Source organism: Triticum urartu, chromosome 1A, assembly GCF_056163025.1.
Source record: "Triticum urartu cultivar PI428250 chromosome 1A, HENAU_Tu73, whole genome shotgun sequence".
Lineage (NCBI taxonomy): Eukaryota > Viridiplantae > Streptophyta > Magnoliopsida > Poales > Poaceae > Triticum > Triticum urartu.
Genome location: NC_141873.1, coordinates 561,957,798 through 561,984,753, shown reverse-complemented (window position 1 = coordinate 561,984,753; position 26,956 = coordinate 561,957,798). Strand labels below are relative to the sequence as shown.

Sequence of the window (26,956 nt, the reverse complement as noted above, 5' to 3'; positions counted from 1 at the left end):
GACTACATTACAAGCCGACTAAACATCAATGTGTGTGCAACTAGACTACATTACAAGAGGAGGTTGCACATCGACTTTCGTCGAGGCAATAGACTAGTTGCACATCAAAGTTGTCGTGGTTGCTAGGTTGCAACCTCATACAAAGGTGCAGCTCCAAATATTAGTTTTGGAAAAAAAGTTGCACGATGTAGTAATAAAGTTACACAATACAGTAATAGAGTTGCACTATATAGCTTCAAAGTTGGCATCGAAAAAATTCGTCAAAATATACCCATGCGGAATCTAGTTTCAAAGATCTCGTCGCGAGGATTCCAATGATGAAAACGGATTTAAATTCCGACGCGCAGTTTGAAAGATATAGCTTTTTGAATTTTTGAAAATCCAAAATAAATGCAGATAGATATATCTTTCTCAAACATAGGAGCAGTGTGAACGCATTTAATGCCACGTCTACATGCACTAGCAGACAAATAAATTAACACATGCATGCGCTGTGAGAACGAGGCCGCTTGTTTTGTCTAAAAAGTGCGTGTGCACTTTGAAGAATTTAGGTTTTTTTTTCGGTTTAAAATATTTTTGAGCGATAAAAGGTTGTCCGTTAGCTAATTCCTTTCCCCCTTATGATGATGTTTGCACATTACCTAAAAACATGATTGTGTTCGTGAAGTGATGCTATCTAAAAGTTTTTCCCAATCCGCATCATGCATCTCCATGCTTTTTTGACAATGTTTGCATGTAAAAAGATTATCCTACCCCTAAAGACGAGAGACTGGATCCTTCTCTTCTCCTTCCAAAAGCAATCTGGGAGGGAGCATATTGTGTATGCAATCAATCAGGCTAATGGCTTTCAATGACTGGTGCAAAAACCATGCAATCGGAGGATCTTTTCCTTGGTTGTTTGTGTCTGTATGACATTGACACCTCAGCTGTTTTGTTGGTTGTACGTAGGATTTTCCAGTGTTCGGTTAAACTTCCAGAAACCAGTCAACTATCTGGGCTGTCACAAGGTGAAGTGCCACCTGTGTAGCTCCGTCTCATCCTGGCACTGAGTTTCGGTTGTTGTTAAAACTTGGTATTAAGCTTCTGAGGTGCTATTGTTGGTGAGTTTTTCTGGCTCTGCAGGTTCACTGAACCCAGTTGTCGAGGAGTGCAGAGTGTGCTTTAGTCTGTTCCCAGCCAGAAATGTACACTCGTTTGACCGAACAATAGCATGTTGGCACCAACTTTTCTCCATAAACAGTTTGTACTGGTGACTTAACCTGAACAAATTCTCATCTTGATTGAGTATGTTGCCCATGTCTAAATGATTTTATAATCGTGTCAATTAATCATGCTCTCTAGAGTCTCAAGTGTGCTATGTAGTAGCTTGGTGCATTTGGGGAGAAGGCTGAATTATGAGATGCTTGGCATGAACGACACTGGGTGTCCAAATAGCAGCAATCAGTCTCAAGCTTGCTTGGATGGTTAGAAAGAAGATCCACAATCATGTGGAGAAGTGAGAGTCTTGAGAAAAAGGAAGATACCGTGTGAGGGGCAGGGCAAGAAGATCTATCCGGGCAGTGGAGTGGAGGCAGCATTTGATGGTGGTGGTGGTCGGGGGACAGGGCAAGGCGATTCCACTAGTTTGAGTCTTGATCAACTAGCAGATCTCCTCACCTCACATTAATGGCTATGCTATGCCCTAAATGTAAATGCATCCACCGTACTGTTAGGGCGCTTTCCCCCCTACTTTGATCTCAACATTTCGGTCTCTTGCACGGCTCCCTTTCATAGGTCGACATTCGTACTAGTCCTTCCGTCTTAAAACAAGTGTCTCAATTTTATACTAAATTTAAGACACTTATTTTAAGACGGAGGAAGTACTAAGCTGCTGGTGTGTGTGTGCATGGTGGTGCTCCAGCTCCAGTGATCCAGTCCAAGTGGAGAGCGGTGGTGCTCCAGCTCCAGTGAGCTGAGGAGGAGGGGACGCCATTCTTTTCTTCTCTCCGGGAGGGGGCGGTCGCTTCCCTTGCACGCACCGCGCCAACGATTAGCTTTGGGCTCGCGCATGTGCTGCCGCTGGAGCCGGATATACGCTGCAGGATGGTCCACACTCCTCTCAGTCTCACTCGCGGCAGCTAGCATCTTTGAACAACGGCAGCCAGCTAGGCTTTCGAGTGCACTGCACTGCACCGGTGGTTGGGACTCCCATGGTTGGCAATGGTGAAAGTGCATATGATTGGGCTCCAGTTCCGGTTCCGGCGCCGGTCCGCCGTACGTCCACCCTGCAGTGTAAGAATTTGTGCTGCCTGGATCTAAGCGAGTGTAGACAGACAGCCTGGTCGGGGTGGCGTCGGTTGGTCAAGACTTGGACCTGACCGCCAGCGTACCAGTGCATGCATGGAGTACGTAAAGAAAGATATCAAAAGAGTGTGACGACGGTTGGAGTACGTAAAGAAATCACGTCTCTCTCGGTGGCGGCCTTTTTGTCGCCTGCTCTCGCGTGCCCTCACCCTAACGTTTCTTCTTTCTCCTAAGGCCAACTCCACCGCGCGACTCCAAACGGACGTCCGTTTTATCCTATTTTTGTCCCTTTGGATAGGGATTTGGGATCGTGTCCGGGTCTGCCCTGGGATGCGGTGGCCGTGCGCCCAGCGCGCGGCCGCATCCTTTTGCCCCATCCTGTCCGTCAGGGCCAAGAATTGCCCAAATTTGCATTAAAACTAGTTTCGAACCCAAATATTTGTCTGAAAATTAAAATAGTTTTACAACCCAATTAAAATTGTCTTGACTGAACATAAAATGGACAAATACATCTATTGGTTGCCAACGTGATCCCACACGTGCTCAACCAAGTGATTTTGAAGATTCACATGAGTGTGCCAATCACGCATCTCACGGTGGAATTGGGCAAACTGTTCAAATGTGGCCGGGTCTTGGTGCAGGGGCTCAATATTTTCACCTTGATAATCAAATCCTTGGTCGAAGGTACTCTCATCACGCTCGTCCTCGATGATCATGTTGTGCATGATCACACAAGCAGTCATCACCTCCCAAAGCTTCCTTTCATCCCATGACAGTGCAGGGTTTCGAACGATACCCCACCGGGATTGAAGCACACCAAAAGCACGTTCCACATCCTTTCTAACACTCTTGCATTTGGGCAAATCTCTTTCTCTTCTCACCTTGGGGTTTCGAGATTGTCTTCACAAAAGTTGACCACTGAGGATATATACCATCTGCTAGATAGTATCCCTTGTTGTAATGGTGGCCGTTGATCTCAAAGTTGACAGGTGGGGAGTGGCCTTCTGCAAGCCTCGCGAAGACTGGAGAACGCTGTAGCACGTTGATATCATTATGAGAACCTGCCATGCCGAAGAAAGAATGCCATATCCAAAGATCTTGTGATGCCACCGCTTCTAATATGACAGTGCACCCATTAACATGCCCCTTGTACTGGCCCTGCCTAGCAAATGGACAGTTCTTCCACTCCCAGTGCATACAATCTATGCTGCCAAGCATACCTGGAAAGCCTCTAGCTGCGTTGGTCGCCAACAATCTCTCTGTATCAGCGGCAATTGGCTGCCTCAAGTACTCTGGGCCAAAGACCTCGATCACAGCCTGGCAAAACTTGTACATTGACATCAGACATGTTGTCTCACTCATACGCACATACTCATCCACCAGATCGCCTGGAATTCCATATGCAAGCATGCGGATGGCCGCGGTGCATTTCTGGTAGGAGGAGAATCCAAGCTTGCCAAGGGCATCCGTCTTGCACTCGAAGTATGGGTCATGAGCAACCACTCCCTCTCGGATATGATTGAACACATGCCTGGCCATACGAAAACGGCGACGAAATTTATCCGGCCTGAAGAGCGGGGTGTTGGCAAAGTAATCTGCATAGAGCAGGGCGTGGCCTCTCTCCCTGTTGCGGTTCAGGTTAGGAGCACGGCCAGGGACTGACCCCCTGTACCGAGGAAGCTCCCGTTGAATATGGTCGTGAACGACCAGTGCAGCCACCACAAGATCGTCATCATCCGACGACGAATCGTCCGATGAACAAAGGAAGTGATGGTAGAAAAACTCGTCTCCACTGTCCATACCTTTGTTGGCAAAAGGTCGAATACCTTGCGCTCGTGGTGGCGAAGAGGCCGCGATGATCACCTCGACGCAGCAGGGTGGTTGCCGGCCGGCTACATGCCGCTCTGGAGCTCTCGTCGGAATCTGCCTCGGCCGCCGTGGTACGTCGCCGGCAGTCGTGTCCCCTCTGCCACCGGCAAGGACGGCGAGGGCCAAACCTCCTCCGATCGACGACCAAAACTACGGCGGAAGCGCGGGCGTGGTGACGGCCATGTCGAGACGTGGTTTGATACGGACGGCGGGGGGCTGTGCGGTGAGGAGGCGGCCGGAGAATAGCGGCAGCGTCGGCGGCAGGGCGGGGCGGGGAGAGAGGGTGAAGCGTTGGGAGCGGAGGGACTGCTAGTGTCCCCGACAGGCGGGCCACGGGGGGGGGGGGGGGGGGGGGGGACAAGGGCGTGCATTGAGGCCGTCCGCGCGCGTCCGTTTCACCCCAAACCGAGCGCAAGTTTGGGCCCGGGTTGGGTCGAAAGCGGACAGAATCCGGACATTTGTCCGTTTGCGCCCGCGCGCTGGGCCGTCTCGTTTGTCCATTTTACCCCAAACGGACGGAGGCGGACAGGATAGGGTCGCGCGGTGGAGTTGGCCTAACGTCGTGTATCCTACTTTGCGCGCAGCTTGCATAAAGGCATGTACAATGGAGGAATCACCATGTAGCTGCCCCATCTGCCATGTAGGTTGAGACCATTGTATAATTTTCTCTCTCCCCAAAGCAGCTACAGCTTGGCTGTACAACACCTCCATCATTTTTCTTAGTATCTTTCTTACTTTTTCCTTGACACATGCATCACATCTCTCACAACCAGTTCTTCCATTTTTGCTATATTTCAACTTTTGGATGAAGCATCAGTCTCCTCTGTAAGAATCCGTTCCTCTCTTCAGGCAATAGCTTTTTTTTCCTCTCTCTTCCACATCATCAGTTTTTTCTATGGAGCAGCCGTCCAACTCCCTAACGACGCCACTCCACAAACAGTCATGGCATCCGCTGTGTAATGACTAGTGTGGGTGGATTGCATGAGAGAGGGTGTGGAATTTAGCACAAACACGTCCTCCAAACAAAGTTTCATTCCATTGGAATCTAGGAGCAGCTGCTAATGCTAGGTTCGATGGCCGGGGCGATTGTCTGTGTGTCTGGAGTCTGGACCACGTGCCCAAGATGTGAATTTGATTATCTTTTTATTTATAGGCTTTCGAGACTAATCTTCACTCGTGCCACTAATTAAGCCTGGATCGTCAAGCCTGCGCGCGCACGCATGCACGTACTGACCATCATCATCATGCTTACTGCGTGTGTTAAGCGTGGGTTGTTAAGGCTGCTTGTAATGGGTAGTATCATAAGTTAGTATCATGCATATGATACTAGTGTGTGATACTACCTCCCTAAGACTAGCCACGGTGGGAGTAACTTCAACAGTAATATCGATTTCAACTCAGCAAATTTGTTTATGTGACAATGAGTTAATGAGGAGAGAGGAAGTTGTAGTAACTTAGCTAGTTACTATAACATCACATGTTCCAATGCAATATGAGTCTATAACATAATAAATGAAGTTTTGCATGTTACTACACTTATCTTACTACCCACTATGAAGGTAGTAACATAGTCTATGGATATGTGTATGTTACTCTCCATTGTGGCTAGTCTAACGCATAGTATCATGTATTAGTATCATAGATGACTTTATTTATTGTCATGCATGACACATAGTAGCATTGCATTTATTATGATACGGTATCATTGTATGATACTAAACCATCTCTTTCTTCTTTTAATTATATGTCACATCATCAAAATTGCCTAGTTGGCATGCATGATATTAGCTATGATACTCCCATTACGACCAGCCTAATCATGCGGATTTCAGATGCCCAGGGGCGGATCCAGAACAAAAATGTCCCGGTGTCCACATGTATACAAGGATAGACACCAAACAATAGTATGCACTCCATTCCTTTATATACGAGTTTTTAGGAAAATATATCAATATCCACATTATGAAATTCATATCATTTGATCCTTCGAGAAGATAGTTTCGTATTTTATCTATTAGGTTTTGTAGATATTGTTATTTTATTCTATAATTTTGGTCAAACATTCAAATGGTTGATTTGCATGGAAATTGATACACCTTATATTCTGGAACGAAGAATAACACACCCAACAACACAAATTATATGGCACTGAGATTTCTTACAAAAATGAACTGGTTCATGTGATGGGCAAGCTATATCATCTTGTGCCGAGGACTTTATTTTTTTAAGAAACATTTCCATAAATTCTCATGTTAATAATTATTATTGTGTTAGCAAAAATGTATGAGTTACATTATTTGTGTTTGCATATGCAAGAATAGAAACAATAAACAAAACATCTTTTTGTCAGAAATAAACAGAACATATTGATTGAACAATACGATTAGGGAGTTAAACTTACTCAACATTGTGATTTGCCGTTCTTGCTGAAATAATCCTCCCATGGTTAGATGTGAATCGCAGCGAGTTGTTCCCAATTATAATACCTTTAAATTTTAAAACCCTAGCCATACAATTAAAAAACAGAAATTTGAGAAACTAAAATTCCTACACACAGTTGAGATTTCAGATTTGAGAGAGATCGGCAATTACCAAATGCAGAGTTGAGAGGTACCTGAAATTTCCAACAATCTCTCGATGGGCGAGGTAGAGGTAGCCAGCTAGCGATGCTTGAACGCTTCAATGGACAATCATGACGAACCAGCGACTGGCCGCGCGACTGGTAGCGCGGCGGCGGAGAAGGGCCGAGGACGGAGAAGCCGAACGGATGAGCAACAGAATAGGCGCACGCACAGGCGTATTGGGGATTAATTAATTAAATCGATAGCTTTTTCTCAACAGGCGCACGTACAGGGATTGATTAATCGATCGATCTGGAGTAGGCATTTACCTAGATGGGCTGATATGCCTGGCTTGTGTTCGTGTATCGGTGGGCTGGCCGGTGTCCAGATCAAAAAGTTACCGGTGTCCAGCCCAAAAATCTGTACCATGCATAAGGTGAATACGAGTTTTACCCGGTGCCAGTGACACCGGAAGAGACAACGTGCCTCCGCCCCTGCAGATGCCTAAGCCGCATGCATGCATGGTGGTACTACTACTGGTCACTGCAAACGCATGGAGATAGATAGAAGAAGCATCCAGAGATTTGATATCTTGGATGCATGATAGCACAACATGGAGAGCGATCCAAACCCGAACCTTCATCTCACTTGCAAGCGAAGTTCTGGATCAGATAGACTTACTAGATCAAGGTAAGTAGGCTTTGCAAACAAAACTTACGCTTGGTGATTGCGCATTAGGGCTTTACTATACTGCTGCCATCAAAACCTGGACTCAGCCACTCAGGGATGCTGGGCTCTCAAAGATAGACTTACGTGGCACGCTGATCCGACGTGTATATTCCATCGCTGACAAGGAACATGAATTTACTTTTCAAAACAAGACGAAATAAAAGAGGAGCTTGGGAATTTAGGCGTGCTTGTCATGGCTTTAGCAGGCTCAGGCTGAACCTCCCTCAATCATTCCCGACAGAGTATGCATAGATTAAATAGTCCCACCTGTTCTCGTCCAAATTATTAATAACTTGATTTAAGCTAGGGAAGAACTGTCGCTGCGAAACGAAAAGCTGAAGAACTCTAATCCGTACCTATCCACACTCGCCTCCGAAGACAAACAAACGAGTACGGGACCACTGAGTCACTGACGCCATGTTACTACTAGCATCGGTTTTATAATGTAAGACTTTTTTACAAGCTAACATAAATTAAAAAAACGTCTTACATTATGGGACTGAGGGAGTAGTTAAGCATCTCTCTTATCGGTACGTACTAGGAAATTAGCTACGCGCGTGATTTCTTTAGGAGGCGCCTTCCCATGTGAGCTTACGTTTGACCAGCTGCATGCAGATCTGATTAGCTTGCTTGGATCCTGATGATTCGTTGGTTTCCCAAATGGGCTGGCTGGATGTGCTTAGCTCTGCTTCTGAGATGATGTACCATTAGTCCACTATTTATGTGCAGTCTTTTTGGCCTCAGGTCTAGCCATCATGGAAGACATACACCGCTGTTAGAAATGCTACCAAAAAAACGGCTAAAAAACTTCTTTTGCAGTAGTGTTCTGTCTTTACTGTCCTAGCCTTTAGTTCTTTTTTATTTTTTGGAAAAATAGGCAGTAGTGTGTGACCACACATACACGAGCGTGTCCGTCGGGAGTCCTCGTTGGCGCCTTATACGCCCCTTTTGCCTGGTGGCGCTCACGTCCAACTTACTTGGGCCGGCCCATTTAGCAGATTCAGATTCCCTTCGTTCGATTGCTTCGCTCGTTCGATTCAATTGACCGTTGATCGTTCAGCTGAGTTGACCGCGTTGATCATTAAACTTTTGACTGCTTCACTGTTGAACATGTTGTCTTTTCAAAAATAAAAATTTTAAAAAAAGTTCCTTGATTTGAAAAAGTTCATTGATTTTGAAAAAAGTAAATCATTTTTTGGAAAAAGTTCATCGATTTGAATAAAAAGTTCACAACTTTTAAAAAAAGTCATTGATTTGAAAACAAATGTTCACCTATTTTGAAAAAAGTTCATTGGATTTGAAAAAAGTTAATCGAACTTGAAAGATAGTTCATCCAATTTGGAAAAAAATTCATCGAATTTGAAAAAGGTTCAACAAATTTGAAAAAAGTTCAACGCATTTGATAAAAGTTCATCGATGTTGAAGAAAAAGTTCACGAATTTCAAAAAAAGTTCATCATACCCAGGAAGAAGAAAAATAAAAAAGGAAAATAAAAACAAAAAACAAAAAACATAAAAGAAAAACAGAAGAAAGAAAGAACGAAGTAAAAGGCATATAGAAAGATGAAATTAGCTTGTCCTGTCGGTTTTGGCGGTGTGGTTACGCAGCTTGCCGTTAAGCAGGAGGTCCCGGGTTCGAATCAAAAGCACAAGCAGATTGTTTTCGCGTTTTGAAAAAAAGAGGAAAAAAGCTAGATGGGGCGGCCCAGCGGAGATGTCCCGATTGCGAGTTGTACTGTAGCGGGCGCATAAGGCGCCAAATAGTAGGGGTGGGCATTAAAACCGACGAACCAAACACCGAACCGAAAAACCCGAATTTTCGGTTTTTGTCATTGGCACACATAATTTCGGTTTTTACCTTCAATAACCGAACTAAGTTCGGTTAGTTCGGTTTTTAATTCAGTTAGCCGAAATGCTACCGAACTATACAGTACACGCAGACTGGACTGGAGTACTGGACGATTTGTCGTCTCCCATTTTCCTGTTCCCAGCAGCCCACGCCTCGCAAGCCACTTCACGGGGGCTGGGTGTTGCTATTGGACCTCACGTGCAGCCAAGCAGCCCACTAGACTCTGTGCAAGTAGCCCACTAGCTGTGTACATTATGTGGACCTACCATCTGCCTTGCCTCGATAGAAAAATGGCCTGGTAGTCCGCATGCGAGTGCAGCCGAGTAGGACATTCGTTTAGTCCCACCTCGCTGGCTGACGAGATGAGGCAAGGATTTTATGCTATATAAGAGGGTCAGGTTGTTCCATTCCTAGCACAATAGCTAGCAGCACGGTACTTACGGTACAAACCGAAAACCGTACCGAACTATCGGTTAACAGAATTTTCGGTTAGCAATTTTGAGCTCTAATTTTTGGTTAGTAATTTTGTTAACCGAATTTAACAAAAAACCGAATGGTAGAAACCGAATTTTCGGTTTATACTGAATGCCCAGGCCTACCAAATAGGATTTAGCAGGATGTGCTTTCTTAACATTGTTTGTACTTCTGTTTAACGGTCGGTTGCCATGGGCCGTAACATAACTTCTAGTACCGTCTTTTACTATCATCAGTATGGAGTAGTTGGATGTCCATCGCTGTGCGGATTTTTTTTTGAAACGATTAAATAAAAGAGAAGTGTTTTAACGTTGTTCTCGAATTTCTATTTTTCCCTTGGATTTCAAAAAATAGTCCGAATAGAAAAAAGATATGCAAAAAAAGAAAATAAAGAAAAAAGAAGAAGAAGAAATAAAACCTAAAAAACCAAAAGAAAGAAAACACAAAGAATAATAAAGATAGGTTTTAACCGGAGGAGGGTGGGTGGGTGGGTTGGGGGGGGGGGTGTTTGCTGCCTCTTCTCCAACCTGCGCGATAAATAGGATTGGTGGGCTGTATTTGTGTGAGAACTATCTCTCACTTATACCGAGATGAAAGAAGCTCTCGCCTGTAGCATCCGCTCTAACGGACCGGTCCACTTGTGCAATCTTAAAGCAATAGAAATAGATAAAATAGGCGGCGACCCTATGTCTCGCCTAATGCGATACATAGGGAACTCTTGCCTGAAGGCGAGCAGGTGATGCGCCAGTCCAGGCGCCCAGGAGGAGACAAGCTTGTTTTTTTTTTCACGTTTTGCTTTTGCATTTTTGCTTTATTTTCTTACTTTTGTTTTATACTTTCAAGCATTCTAAATAAATACCCCCGTCCAGAATTATTTGTCGCTCTAATGGATGTACCTTGGATTGATATATATCTAGATGCATCCATTTGAACGAGAAGTAATTCTGGACGGAAGTAGTATATTACAAAAATCACTTTACATAAACATTTGTAAAAATGTTAACCAAGTGTTTGAAAAATGCTAAATGCGTATAGAGAAAATGTTTCTCGTGTATATGAAAAATTGATGGAAAAAATATGCAATGTGTGTAAAAAAGTTGATCATGTATTTAAATAATGTTAATCAAGCATTTGAAAAAAATGTTAAACAAGTATTTTTAAAAAAATTAACCAAGCATTTGAAAAATGTTAAATGTGTATAGAAAAAAATGTTGACCATGTATTAAAGATTGTCAAACAAGTATTTAAAGTTGTTAATCAAGCATTTAAAAAATGTTAAATGTGTAGAAACCACTCTTGCTAACATCAGGTCTTCTCATCATGGAGGTTTAGACATGCTAACTAGATATTCTATGCAAATACTAGCATTTCTATCTCATTTAACTATTTACACTTACGATGCACCCATAGCCAGTTTTCAGGCAGAGCTTTGCATGCAGTGTCTAAGCAGGCTAGCCTTAGGCTGCAAAACACTCTTGTTCAATGGGCTTGTGGCCCATATGGGCCGCAAATTTGTGAAGCGTGTGCACAGCTTGGTCTTTATAAAAAAACCCTCAAAAAACATATTGAAAGTTTTCCCTCAAAAAACAGATTGAAAGTTAAAAAAAAAATCACATTTTCCCCATGAAAACTTATATGTGTTTAGCATGAACGTGTGAAAATTCGTTTGAAAATATTGTGATTTGTTTGTACAAAAATAATAATATTCTGGACCAACAACACTAATAATCTGCCCATTTTGGAAGGACTTTTTTGTACGCCACGTTTTAAAGTATAATGTTACAAAATTTTGACATATGGGGTCTACATGTGTATGTGTGTTGACAAAACATTTCAAAAAAAAAATTCACGATGTAGAAAATGATATTTAAAAAATGAGCTCCAAGGAGCTCAACCTCCATTGGCATTTTTCACAAATGTTGCATCCTATAATTAATTGTCCGTGGGTTGCCACGGGGTATAAATATGCTAGTGGTCCATCCTCAATCGTGTAAAACATTTATCTTTAGATCCTCATGCACATAAGCAACATTTGTTGATTTTTTCCTCTAACCGATCTTTTTTGTCGTCCTCCTCGCCCCCGCTCTCTTCAGCCACTACTGCCTCCCCAGTCTAAGCTCACCACCACCGTTAGTGATGCATCCGGCTCAAAATTTTCCATCTTTCCTCATCCACACTATGAATTTCGAGGGATCATTTTGCCATTTTCTTCTCCTTTCAGAATCGTCAAACAATAATATCAACATAGAAGTAATTAGCATAAAACACCAAAAGTTCTCTATGCCCACACACGGGCAGCACGACCTCTCATGTCTTGCCTTCATAATGTGAGTCCACCCCCCCCCCCCCCCCCCCCCCCTCTTTCTTCCTTCTACCGCAATCAATATTGTACCATGTCATCAAAGAGAAATTGTATATGTGGAGAAAGTTACGATCTGACACTACAAAGGTAGAGCAACACGACAAAGAAAATATTATGCTTCTCATCTTCAGACTTCTATCTTTCCTACCTGAAAAGGAACGAGGTTCATGTTTTAGTTTGATGCAAAACATATATTATCCTGAAATTTTATATTTATAAGGGAAATGATTCCCCTCAACCGGTGGATTAGAACATTGCATCAATCGGGCGCGTAGCCGTTGGTTTGGATTTGATCATTTGCCTAATGCACATCACGTGTTCTGGCCGCAAGAGCCCACCGGTGTCCAAAAATATCTGTGTCTACCATGTTCTGATTCTCATCCTCACAAAAGTCACCGCTCACTACTCTTCTTCATGGATCGATTTCTTCTCTCTCTCCTCTCTCCTCTCTCTCTCTCAAGTATCCACACATCGGCCATTGTTCCATGGTCCATCCTCTCCGCCAATGAGCACGCGCTCCAGCGTCGCGGTCGCCGGCGGCCTCCACCACTACCCGTCCTCTCTCGTACTCCATCTCCTCGATCAACGCCCCCTTGCTGCTACCGGGTGATGAAGAAGACGACCTGCTCGACACCAACGATGCAGGGCGCCGTCCACTTCTGCGACATTAGTGCTATTGCAAAAAAAAAGTGCAACAAGACTTCTGTTGAAAAAAAAAATCCACAACAAAACATCCGTTGCAAAAAATCGCAACAAAACCTATGTTGCAAAAAAATATCGGCAACATAAGACCTTTGTTGCAAAAAAAAAAAATTCGCAACAAAACCTATGTTGAAAAAAAATTCCGCAACACAACCTCTATTGCATAAAAGTCCCACAACACAACCTCTCTTACAAATGTTTCTGCAACACGGTCTTTGTTGCAAAGTAGAGAAAAGACGTTACCCCGCTAGATCTGTGTCAGATCCGACGGCTCGCAAGGCGGCGGATCACGCGTAGCAGTCCCCTATTTATAACCAAAGATCTTTTAAAAATTGTGGCTGCTATTTTTTTTGTCTTGTACTAGGTTGCAAAAAAGAAAGATTTGTACAGCTGTAGTGTTTCCCTTCCACTTTAAATAAAAAGAAGAAGACATGGCTGTGCAACGAATGTACTGCCCTTGTGCATGTATTTCGTCCCGTTATGCTGCAATAATCAACACTAATAATCTACTTGGGGAAGAAACATCAAGCATTAAAGCTTGAAGGTTATTTTCATTTTCTGTTTTTTGCGAGAAATTTCCAATCTATTCATTTTCAATCATGACATTATAAAGAACAACAGAGGTAACAAAAATTACAACCATGTCTGTGGATCACCAAGCGACGACTATAAGCACTGGAGCGAGCCGAAGACACGCCGCCGCCATCGCCCCTCCCTTACTGAAGCCGAGCAAACCTTGTTATAGTAGACAGTCGGAAAGTCGTCATGCTAAGGCCCTATAGGACCAGCGCACCAGAGTAGCTACCATCACCGATGAATACAGTCGTAGATCACAAGAATCGAACCTGTAAACACCTAACCAAAGACGAACGAAGACCAGACCCAAATAGATCCACCGAAGACCAGCACTGACCGAATCCCGCAAGATCCGACGGAGACAAACCTCCACATGCCCTCTGACGATGCTAGACGCATCATCGGGACAGGGATAGAACTTGGGAGACATTATTCCTAATAAGGGACATCGCCGCCTCCATACAGTCCCAACCAAGACGCTGAATCTAACAAGAATGAGAACATGGTCCCTCCCGTCAGCGGGGGTCGAGATCCTCGCAACTCCATGGCCTAGAGGCCATCGGAGATGGGACGGACAGGCGGCGGCGCCAAGAGCTTTTCTTGTGGAGGAGGATGAAGGAAATATGCCCTAGAGGCAATAATAAAGTTATTATTTATTTCCTTATATCATGATAAGTGTTTATTATTCATGCTAGAATTGTATTAACCGGAAACATAATACATGTGTGAATACATAGACAAACATAGTGTCACTAGTATGCCTCTACTTGACTAGCTCGTTGATCGAAGATGGTTAAGTTTCCTAGCCATAGACATGAATTGTCATTGATTAACGGGATCACATCATTAGGAGAATGATGTGATTGACTTGACCCATTTCGTTAGCTTAGAACTTGATCGTTTAGTTTGATGCTATTGCTTTCTTCATGACTTATACATGTTCATATGACTATGAGATTATGCAACTCCCGTTTACCGGAGGAACACTTTGTGTGCTACCAAACGTCACAACGTAACTGGGTGATTATAAAGGTGCTCTACAGGTGTCTCCGAAGGTACTTGTTGGGTTGGCGTATTTCGAGATTAGGATTTGTCAATCCGATTGTCGGAGAGGTATCTCTGGGCCCTCTCGGTAATGCACATCACATAAGCCTTGCAAGCATTGCAACTAATAAGTTAGCTGCGGGATGATGTATTACGGAACGAGTAAAGAGACTTGCCGGTAACGAGATTGAACTAGGTATTGAGATACCAACGATCAAATCTCGGGCAAGTAACATACCGATGACAAAGGGAACAACGTATCTTGTTATGCGGTCTGACCGATAAAAGATCTTCGTAGAATATGTAGGAGCCAATATGAGCATCCAGGTTTCGCTATTGGTTATTGACCGGAGACGTGTCTCGGTCATGTCTACATTATTCTCTAACCCGTAGGGTCCGCACGCTTAACGTTACGATGACAGTTTCATTATGAGTTTATATATTTTGATGTACCGAAGATTGTTCGGAGTCTCAGATATGATCACGGACATGACGAGGAGTCTCGAAATGGTCGATACATAAAGATCGATATATTGGACGGCCATATTCAGACACCGGAAGTGTTTCGGGTGATCTCGGAGAAAACTGGAGTGCCGGAAGGGTTACCGGAACCCCCCGGGGAAGTATTGGGCCTTAGTGGGCCTGAGGGGAGAGAGAGGGCAGCAGCCCAGGAGGTGGCGCGCCCCTCCCATGGGGAGTCCGAATTGGACTAGGGGAGGGGGGGCGCGGCCCCTCTTTCCCTCTCCCTCTCCCTCTCCCTCTCTTTCCTTCCCCCTTCTCTCTTCCTAGTTGGACTAGGAAAGGGGAGTCCTACTCCTACTAGGAGGAGGACTCCCCCCTCCTTGGCGCGCCCCAAGGGCCGGCCGGCCTCTCCCCCTTGCTCCTTTATATACAGGGGCAGGGGGGCACCTCTAGACACACAAGTTGATCTTCGTGATCGTTCTCTTAGCCGTGTGCGGTGCCCCCCTCCACCATAATCCTCGATAATATTGTAGCGGTGCTTAGGCGAAGCCCTGCGACGGTAGAACATCAAGATCGTCACCACACCATCGTGCTGACGGACTCTTCCCCGACACTTTGCTGGATCGGAGTCCGAGGATCGTCATCGAGCTGAACGTGTGCTAGAACTCGGAGGTGCCGTAGTTTCGGTGCTTGATCGGTCGGGCCGTGAAGACGTACGACTACATCAACCGCGTTGTGCTAACGCTTCCGCTTCCGGTCTACGAGGGTACGTAGACAACACTCTCCCCTCTTGTTGCTATGCATCACCATGATCTTGCGTGTGCGTAGGATTTTTTTTAAAATTATTACGTTCCCCAACAGAGGAAAGCGATGTCCTTTGATAAACTCTATCAAGTACACTCACACGAAGAAAGTTATTATATGCAGGATCATACATGCTGCCATGCATGTGCTGTGCAATCTGGACAACATATGAAAGCTTTCTATCTTACCTCTGTATAGTGAACAATGTATCTACATGAATTCTAGAAAATCAATCTAATTAACCACATAGTCCAACCAGCCAAGTACGCACACATCCTTACTTAAACAGACCGGTCTTCAAATTCATCCCCAATTACAGGATTGGTCGCGTCGTTGGGGAAGGATATGAAGAATCTTTATTCAGCGCTGCCATCCTCACCGCCATAATCAAGACGATGAACATCCTAAAACCCTAGACTACGAGGGCCTAAAATGATCCTTGTGTGTGGATCCGGCGACTCCCCTCACCACCGACGACCGACTTCGTCGGCTGATGGGAGCCGCTGGAGGAAACGGTGACGGCCCCTGACGGCTAGCGCTATGGAGATCGCTTTTCAAGAAAGAAAACTAACTGAGAAATATTCAGGTGGAAACAGACTCACAGACATATGACAAAGCCCCAGAAGGAATCATCTACAGAGATAGCCGTCTCTTTGCTCGTCTAAATTTTAGTACCACTGTTTCATTTTGTTTTGCTCCTAGAACTTGTAATAAGCTTGCAAATCCTCAAAAATAAAATAAAATAAGCTTGCCCACACATTAGCATCGTTTGGGCCGCATCGTCAGGATATGGCTTGAGGGACTTCCATATATGATGCAATGGTTCGGATGGCCAGCACGTCTGCTGCGCCGGGTGTGATTATAGAATCGGCTGTTCCACTAAAAAAATAAATATCCTAAACCGGGTCGGGCTGGGCTGAGAGTATATGGCTCGCAAGATATATATAACCCCGTCTTCCATAGAAACCCTCTCGATCCAATCTGGTCGAAAGAAACTCGCCGGAAGCAGACAAGCACCGACGAGGGTGAAGTATATAACTACCGAGGCGATTGGTCTGGCGGCTTACCGGAAGATTTCCACATTCAGATCAGGCGACGATTCCATGGCCGAACCAATATCTTCCTGCAGATTGGAAGTCGATGACGAGATGGACATACGCATATCGGCCAAGGAACTTCTTCCGGAGCTCGAATCCTACGTGCAGGTGCTCAAAGAAGTGAAGGCAGGCAGACACACGATCAACTTCCACTCCAAGACGCGTATTCAAGAGTTGTCGGTAATGTGCCGCAAAATAAATGAAGCGATTCGTAGCATGCACATTCTTCCCCGCAGCCCTGCTGGCATCCAGCATGGTGATCAGCACATGGAGCTGGAGGTGAACACGCAGAAGCAGACGATGGAGGACGATATGGACTTAGGCGAATCGGCCCAAGAATTAACCATGGAGGAGGTCATGGCGGCCGAGGAAGAGGATTTCGCTTCCTACAGAAGTGACTGGGAATCTAGATGGGGATCCAAGGGGGGATGCGGCTTCTTCAAAGGCACGAGTGAGTTGACATGCATGCATTATCACTCAATTTTATTTAGCTAATAGCTACTTCTCATTTCCTTCCCGTTCTTTTACCTTTGGTCGATTGACCTTCCTTCTATAAGCTGCAAGGGAATGGGTTTGCACTGTTTGCTTATCTAGCACTAGTTCTTGTTAGATTTCTAACGCATTCTTCACTTTGGTGCTTCCATGCAACGCAATTGAGTTCCATGCGCTTCACATACTCGACACCTAAACCCAGCTTAGACGATGGTATCGTCGCGAATACCTTGCAGATCTTCTCCATTAAACTCACAGAAATTAAAGGCGGCTTCGAATGGCCATTGTCTGTGTATGGTGTGGTTGTTGCCCGGGACCATGTTGATCACAATCGCAACCTTCTCTTCTGTCGCAGTAGGGCAAGGACCCAAATAGTCCGGCAAAACGTATGTATATCTTTGCTTTTTCATTTTTCTTTTGGGGAATATTGCTGCTGGCATATGACCGCCTGCTTTTGTTTTGACATCTCTGGTTGATTAGTAGTTAATGCTTGCAGGATCCTTTTTTGCACTTGATTGGGCCATCTCGTGCGATCCTATTCAATGATCCTGTTGACTTTGAAATTCAGCTAAAAGTTAAATGTGGAGCCATGTCTGGAGATAGAGAATTGATCAGCAAGACGCACTGTTATCGTGCACGTCATCATGGTGTGCATACCGTTTGCTTTGAGAACCGCTTATGTAAAATAGAGTTGTGCATGGAGCTGCTTGTGGCGACAATCCAGGCCACAATCTGCAGCATCCATGTTGTTAAACAGGGGATACGGCAGCGTGTTGAACGTCGATGCCGAGTAGCTTGCTCGACAGCACCCTACTCACGCAAGATCATCAACGGTAAAACCACTTATGTTGCTAATGCCTCATCTGGTGAAGTCGTGCTGCTTGATCCTGGTAGACATGCAACACCTGAAGGTTCGGAAGGTTACCTTGATCTGTCAAGGCGTGTGGTGTCTGTAGAACATGAAGAAGGCAACCTGGAACTCGTTGTACAGGCCTACTCATCATCCGGAGATATCACTGCACAAGGGCACGTCTCCTTGGCACCCAGATCTTTTGGCTTCAGTCAGAAGAAATTCTATGTTGATGATGCTGTGCTAGAGATTACCGTTGCTTGGTCTTTCCTTGTAGCAAACAAGGATACTCTTGTGAGACCTGTGGGTTTTTGAAACCTCCAACCAGTGAACAACAAGGATCTCATGAGACTGGTGGGTTTTTGAAACCTCCGTTTACTTGAAGATGTCAGCGATGCTGGACCAAGCAAAGCTTTGATGATGTGCTTCTGTCCGGTCTGTTCAACTGTGGAAGTCGTGCAGGACCAAGCAAAGATTTGATGATGTGTGTCCATTCAGTCTTGTTTAATTGTGCTATCGATTAGGTATATGCTGAAGTGTCCAACTGTAAGTTTGTGTATCAACTATATAGAACTTATGTTGTGGATTTTGACCGTGACTTTTAAAGTTAATAGTATTATGTTGCGTGGTTTGTGTAGACTGTACAACTCATGTTGTCCAACTATTCTCTGTTAGGTACGCATCCATGTACAGTAGGGATACTTAATCCTAAAAAATGGTAATCCCACTTCCTGCTACATTATCTATGAGATGCACCAAGGGTTGTATTAAATTTTGATGTTTTGTATTGAACCATCATTACTACTGTGTTTATTCCATTTTTTCCCTACCTCTTCCTTTTAGAAGTAACTAATGTTGGATATGTACCCTAGACATGTACCTGGACTTTTGGTTTTTAAATGTGGTTCACAGTATCAAAGTTCGTGAATAGGCTTCCATTTGTTTCTCTATTTTTTCCTGGTTATTGTGGTTAGATTCTTTCAGAATCAATTAATCCTTGCTTGACATTGTCCTGAATGGTTGCCATTTTCGGGAAATCCAATATAATTGTTGATTTTTGAATAAGTTGTGACCATTTTCAAGTTGCCTTGTTGTATCTGGACACAAACTTGTCAAGGTTTAAAACATGTTCCTGTATTAAACAAGTTTGATATACTGTTCTCTTTTGAGAACAAGATGCACAGTTTTTGAATCTCCATTGCATGCTTCAAAGTGATCAATAATTCAATATGGTTTCAGGTTCAAGGAGCCTGGCTCAGCTCTTCTTCCAAAAATGAATTGAATTTACTAACAGACATAGAAGTTAGTGGGCAAATAAAAATATTCTATGCATGGTGGACACATGTATTGACCATAGATCTTTTTACTCATCTGAGACACGTATTCTCATTTCTTTGGCATGCACCTGCAAAGTAGTTCATAGTGTAATGAAGTTTGAATCCTTATGGAACAACGAAACCTTTGATTCTATCTTATTAGATGCTATCTTTATTGCAAAGGTATTAGCGATGTAGAAACCTGTTTCGGTCCCATGTTTGAAAATGTGATCAATTCTAAATTGTGCATGCCCAAGTATATATTGGTTTCAATTAATACCATAAGTGATTGCTAAAACCTAAATTTTACTAACAAATGTAAATAGTTTCAATGCGCACATGGTTTTAAATGGGACTCTGCGTCATTTGGCGCAACAGGTCATCTAGTTTGTTGTTAATGACCAACCAGCATGTTGGCACCGTGTGTTTGTCTTTCTGGCATTCTTGTTCACCAGCGCCATTTCGCGGCCTACCACCAGGTTGAAGTACGCCTTGTGGTAGCCATGATCCCATGTGACACCGTGTAGGTACAACTCGAGGACATGGTGTGTCTGCTTTTTTCAGATAATGTAGGATAACCGGTCCCTATCGATGGTGCGCACACCTCAGTATGATCCCATGGGACGGGTTCCTTGGCACGATGTCTTTGGCATTCGTCACGTGGAGTGCACACATGAGGTCGAATGAGTCGAAGGGGGAATTGAACGATGAGATGCTTTTTGAATCTCAATGGCATGCGATTTTAGTTCACCCTGTTTCTCTTAATCAGTTACCCAACCTCTCAATGTAGTACATATGGCTTCCATGAATCTTAACAACCAAAGTCATTAAGTTATATAGAGATCAAAAATCTATTTGAACCGAGCTGTCTTATTTAGTCCTTTTGCTTTGGTTGATTGGTCCCGAACCAGCTTTCTCTCTTTTCCCGGGACTACCCATGTTCGTCCAACTCAATTCACGCACCATGAATCCCCTAATTACATGTCATTGACACCAAGACCATGCCTCTTTAGATTAAAAAAAGAAGCTCTTTTAGACACGGGCTATGTTGTTGTAGTGTGAGATTTTCCCGATCCAGGTCTTGAGATGTGCATATGACATTTTCAAAAGCAATGAAGCAATGCATACGTACATGATATAGAGAGACTTGTACTCCCTCCGTCTTATAATATAAGAACGCTTTTGACACTAGACAGAAGGACAATAACTGAATGATCTGCTACAAATATTCACGCCCGACAACATGATTGAAATGCAAACACACAAACAAGCACAAGAGCATAGTACATGCCGAATCGATACGCAACGATGTTGTATACCGTCTTAACCACTTAACTATGCTTCTTCGAAGTCATCAAGTTTCCATTGGCCATCGGTGCCCTTGACCATGCATTTCTTGTTGACGACCCACCAGCTCGCCGGCACCGGGTATTCGTCTTCCAGCAGGTCAGTAGTCTTGTTCACCAGCGCCACGTCACGGGGAACCACTAGTTTGAAGTCCTCATTGTCGCCATGATCCCCTGCGACACCGTGCAGGTACAACTCGAGGACGTTGGTGGGTGAATATTTTGTGAAACACGTAGGGTGACCGGTCCGTGTCAATTACGATCGTTGCTGTCGCGCTGTCCACGTACCACATTAGCAGCATAGAGGGAGGGTTCTGTGGCACGATGTCTTTGGCGTTCGCCACATGGAGTGCCCGCAGGAGGGGGAAAGAGTCGAAGGCGGACTTGAACGTGGGGTTCCCGACTCGCGGGCACGCCAGCAGTATCGCTGTCACGGGGCACGGTGGTTGCTTCGAGGCAGGGGGCACGTTGACGTCGTTGGCCACCATGTCGATGGCGGTGAGGGTGGCGAGTGACGCGCCAAGGCTGTGGCCGGTGACGGTGATGCTGGTCACCTCGTCCTTGTACTCCTCCATTAGCCTCCCTACCTCCTCGAGAACCTGCATGTGTGCGTACACCTTTAGTGAAGACAAATTTCACCTTGAACAATTCTGGCTGCTGGTATGTTATTAAGCCTTGTTGAAGTATGCAATGCTCACCTGCTCTCTGGCGCTGGTCTTGTTGTACATGGAGTTGTTGTCACTGGACGTGTACACGGATAGGAAGCCACGGTGCACCTTGGAGTTCTTGTGCTCTCCGTCAGCATAGCGGCCCAACACGGGCGCGGCAGGCACCTGAAGGAAGTGCTTGTCTTTCTCCCACTCCAGCTCGTTCTCGGTGCCGCGCCACACCACGACGATGTCGCGCCTTCCCAGTGCTGCAACTCCCTCGTCCGTCGCCACCGCCACGTAACCCATCCAGTTGGACGTCGGAGTCCCCTCGGCCTTTCCCAGCGGTTGCACGAACAGCGCGTTCGTCACCGTTGGCATGGATGTGGCCAACCACGATGCCGTTGATCCCCCGCAGGTCGCGTAGAGGAACTTGGTGACCTTGTAGTACTCCGGGTGGGTCATGGTGGAGGCGGCGAGAATGCGGTCGCGGCTGTACGAGCACAAGCCGGCGTGAGGTGACCGCTTCTCCAGGTTGAACCCGTCGTGGCCGGCCGATGCGAGCTCGCCGTAAGCTATGATGGAGTGTCGGAGGTCGTAGTCCAGCGGGTCCAGGAGCCCAGCCCACGAGTCCGAGCCCTGGAGCTCGCGCCACCGCCTGTCGATGTTTGCACCTCCAAGCTTCGGCGCCGGCGACGGCATGGGCGCGTGCGCCGTTACTGGTAGTGTGTTGCTCATGCTGGTCTTGTCTACGTACGTACTTGCATCCAGTGGCACTATGGCTATGTGCTGCCTTTGGCTTGACTAGCTAGATTTGCACGCTCTCTCTTCTTAGTTGGTTGGGCCTCTATTTATAAGAAAATGGCAACAATGCCGCCGTTGAGATAAAAAAATGCTACTCTAAAAAACGAAATAAAAAGTGTTTCACCTGCGGTCAATCAACAAAATTATTATGGGGGACCCTCTATTTATCAGGTACCTGAAAAACATGTATTATGTGTAAAAACATGTAGGAGGTGTTTGGTTCGTGCTTTTGTATCGTAACCTGATTACAGCGTTAACAGATACCGTCAAATCTTGTTTGTTTTTGTTGCTCCGTAATCCCATAACACAGTATTAGATCCCAGCCTAGTACAAATCTGTTACCGGTCAAAATTATCCGTAACGAAAACCGCTGCAGCCGTCTCCCTCCTTGCTATCTCCTCTGCGATGGTTAAAGCATTGCTGCCGCCACCAGCCGTCTACGCCATCGCCGCAACCAGCCGCCGGCACCATCGCGTCTGACGCCGCAACCAGCTGCCGTCGTTGCGACCGCCATCGGCCAGCTGGTTGCGGCGTCAAGAATTAACCATGGAGGAGGTCATGGCGGCCGAGGAAGAGGATTTCGCAGAAAACTGGAGTGCCGGAAGGGTTACCGGAACCCCCCGGGGAAGTATTGGGCCTTAGTGGGCCTGAGGGGAGAGAGAGGGCAGCAGCCCAGGAGGTGGCGCGCCCCTCCCATGGGGAGTCCGAATTGGACTAGGGGAGGGGGGGCGCGGCCCCTCTTTCCCTCTCCCTCTCCCTCTCCCTCTCTTTCCTTCCCCCTTCTCTCTTCCTAGTTGGACTAGGAAAGGGGAGTCCTACTCCTACTAGGAGGAGGACTCCCCCCTCCTTGGCGCGCCCCAAGGGCCGGCCGGCCTCTCCCCCTTGCTCCTTTATATACAGGGGCAGGGGGGCGCCTCTAGACACACAAGTTGATCTTCGTGATCGTTCTCTTAGCTGTGTGCGGTGCCCCCCTCCATCATAATCCTCGATAATATTGTAGCGGTGCTTAGGCGAAGCCCTGCGACGGTAGAACATCAAGATCGTCACCACGCCATCGTGCTGACGAAACTCTTCCCCGACACTTTGCTGGATCGGAGTCCGAGGATCGTCATCGAGCTGAACGTGTGCTAGAACTCGAAGGTGCCGTAGTTTCGGTGCTTGATCGGTCGGGCCGTGAAGACGTACGACTACATCAACCGCGTTGTGCTAACGCTTCCGCTTCCGGTCTACGAGGGTACGTAGACAACACTCTCCCCTCTTGTTGCTATGCATCACCATGATCTTGCGTGTGCGTAGGATTTTTTTTAAAATTACTACGTTCCCCAACAGAGGAAAGCGATGTCCTTTGATAAACTCTATCAAGTACACTCACACGAAGAAAGTTATTATATGCAGGATCATACATGCTGCCATGCATGTGCTGTGCAATCTGGACAACATATGAAAGCTTTCTATCTTACCTCTGTATAGTGAACAATGTATCTACATGAATTCTAGAAAATCAATCTAATTAACCACATAGTCCAACCAGCCAAGTACGCACACATCCTTACTTAAACAGACCGGTCTTCAAATTCATCCCCAATTACAGGATTGGTCGCGTCGTTGGGGAAGGATATGAAGAATCTTTATTCAGCGCCGCCATCCTCACCGCCATAATCAAGACGATGAACATCCTAAAACCCTAGACTACGAGGGCCTAAAATGATCCTTGTGTGTGGATCCGGCGACTCCCCTCACCACCGGCGACCGACTTCGTCGGCTGATGGGAGCCGCTGGAGGAAACGGTGACGGCCCCAGCCCACGAGTCCGAGCCCTGGAGCTCGCGCCACCGCCTGTCGATGTTTGCACCTCCAAGCTTCGGCGCCGGCGACGGCATGGGCGCGTGCGCCGTTACTGGTAGTGTGTTGCTCATGCTGGTCTTGTCTACGTACGTACTTGCATCCAGTGGCACTATGGCTATGTGCTGCCTTTGGCTTGACTAGCTAGATTTGCACGCTCTCTCTTCTTAGTTGGTTGGGCCTCTATTTATAAGAAAATGGCAACAATGCCGCCGTTGAGATAAAAAAATGCTACTCTAAAAAACGAAATAAAAAGTGTTTCACCTGCGGTCAATCAACAAAATTATTATGGGGGACCCTCTATTTATCAGGTACCTGAAAAACATGTATTATGTGTAAAAACATGTAGGAGGTGTTTGGTTACCTGATTACAGCGTTAATAGATACCGTCAAATCTTGTTTGTTTTCGTTGCTCCGTAATCCCATAACACAGTATTAGATCCCAGCCTAGTACAAATCTGTTACCGGTCAAAATTATCCGTAACGAAAACCGCTGCAGCCGTCTCCCTCCTTGCTATCTCCTCTGCGATGGTTAAAGCGTTGCTGCCGCCACCAGCCGTCTACGCCATCGCCGCAACCAGCCGCCGGCACCATCGCGTCTGACGCCGCAACCAGCTGCCGTCATTGCGACCGCCATCGGCGCCGCCGCAACCAGCTGCCGTCGTTGCCTCCACCTTCTTCCTCACGCAGCGGCCAGCCAACCTAGGCCTAACCACCTGCCTCCACCACACACAGCCGGCGGCTATCGCCGCCTCGACCTCCCCCACCGCCATGCTGGCCGCCGCTCTGTCAATCCCTCTAAGCCCCGGCGCACCAATGAACGACTCCGGCAATACCCTGCATCCCCTATCCATAAGATAGATAATGGGCCTATGGCTTCCCCCTAAGATAGATAATGAGGTTATGACTTTCCTACCAAGATAGATAGTGGGGCTGGTTCTTCTCCGGCGAGGTCCGGCCTCCACATCTCATGCGTTCGGGAAGAAGGAATGAAGATGGAAAAAAGCGACCGACACAACAAAAAAATCCAAGTACATGAGAAATAGAAAAACTGTTATCATGGGACATTCCTTACTAAACTCCCCCCTCCTCCCCCAGCCTCGAAATCACCCGGGTGGGCCCTTCCCCTAATTCTCTAACCATAGAATCCCGCATAAGCCACTCCATTAATCTCGTGCCCCTGTTCAAGAATTCGTCTAATTAACCAGTTAACTTGACGATTAATCCCTACTTGTAGGGTTATCGTGTAGCCGAGAAACTGATAAACCATCCAATTAATTGATTAAATATCCGATTAACTTGCCAATTAGCCTATTAATTCCCTACTCGCCACCCAATCGAGCAATTACTAGTTAACGATTTCCTCAACAATGCCTGTACCATATCATTCATATGTGTAGCATTGCTCGTTCAGATACCGCCACTCCTCTCTTCCGCTCCGCCTTCCACCTAGACTGAGTTGGATTGAGGTTGGCCCTTGTGCCGTAGATTCCGGCTGTCCTCCTTTCCCTCTTCTCCGCCGCTGTTGCCCAACGGAATGGAGTGGACGTGAGACCATTCATGTGTTGTGGTAGTTTCTCGTTTCTTTGCCTCTCCCTGACAAATAATGAGGCGTTTGGATCCATATTCAATGACTACTCTAGTCCTTATCTTTTCCCTTGAGTTCTTGTTCAGGGCAACCAAGCGAAGGAAGTATCTTGAGTGATGGTGGTTCCCATATCATCATGTCCCTGCCAGATCCATGCCCTTGTGCAATTTCGGTTGTTGGTGCTCCCATCTGCTCCTTTGTTCTTTGGTACAAGTCGAGAGGTGTGGTGGTGCTCGTGAGCAGCATTGGAGCCGACGTGTCTTCCTCCTCTACTTGATATTTTCTGAGGTCGCCATGGTTGCTACCGGAGATGGTGGCCTTTGCATCTCTAGTGAGGTCGCCATAGTGGTCCAAAACCCAATTGTGTTTTTGATTTTCCTTGTGGGGTTCTAATTGTAGAAAGGAGGAACACTTTGTGATTTTAATTACTTTAGGGTCCTTTATGTGGATCTGCAACACTTATATACTACCTCCGTCCTGGTTTATAGGTCCCCTTTGCGAATAGATGTAGATGATGCAGGCGCTGGCATGGTGGTGAAAGGTTTGAAGTAGATCGAAGAAGCCGCCGCGCTGTAGCAGAAATCCTGGATATAAGTACAGCAGGGCGAGGATGTGAAGGGGAACTGTTAGTTTTGATGACGTGAAGGCAAGTTCAGTGGAGATGAAAGGATGCATCCGGGGAACCGATCCACTGGTCAACTGAAGAATAAGAGGGAGGGACGTAAGGAAACTATCAATGGCTATTGATTTGCTGTATTAGTGGAATTGGAGGAGACGAAGAGAAGGGGAATAGTGTGGAGACGATGACGCTTTGGGAAAAAAGATACTACACGGCAGGACTATTTAATATCCTTCCATGGGCTGCCAACGTCCTACAGCCCATTCGAACTTCCTTGAGAAGTGGCTTCCTACAGCCCAGCGAGAAGAAATCTGTCGATAGTGAGAGCTAAAGCGCCGGATGTGGCTAGAATTGATGATGTGGCTAACTGCTGAGGTGTGGAGTGAGGTAAATGGTTGCATGTTGATTAGTGATGTGGATAGGCTGCATGTCAAGAAAAATAGGTTAGTGATGATGAACTATTTAGATATTATAGATGAGTACATGAAATATCCATCGTAGGTTTTCTAAGGCAATTGATTTAGAGGGGAGGTTTGAGAAACCCCCCGTAAATTTATTTATATCAAACATGTAGTTTAACATGACAAGACACACAACAAGCACAACCGTTGACGGGTAGCCCTGGCTATCATAAACTCAACA

General features: G+C 45.8%; 1 protein-coding gene and 1 pseudogene across 1 annotated transcript; one reads left to right on the top strand and one right to left on the bottom strand.

Annotated features, from left to right (window-relative positions):
• The first annotated feature begins 16,862 nt into the window (after positions 1–16,862).
• Positions 16,863–18,468, top strand: LOC147992745 (uncharacterized). Its single transcript, XM_087539127.1, has 3 exons — positions 16,863–17,259; positions 17,457–17,689; positions 17,800–18,468. The coding sequence occupies exons 1-3, from the start codon at positions 16,863–16,865 to the stop codon at positions 18,466–18,468; spliced, it is 1,299 nt and encodes a 432-aa protein (XP_087395253.1).
• A 2,336-nt stretch (positions 18,469–20,804) lies between these two features.
• On the bottom strand, positions 20,805–22,243 carry LOC125539102 (phospholipase A1-II 7-like; annotated as a pseudogene).
• Positions 22,244–26,956: the final 4,713 nt, after the last annotated feature.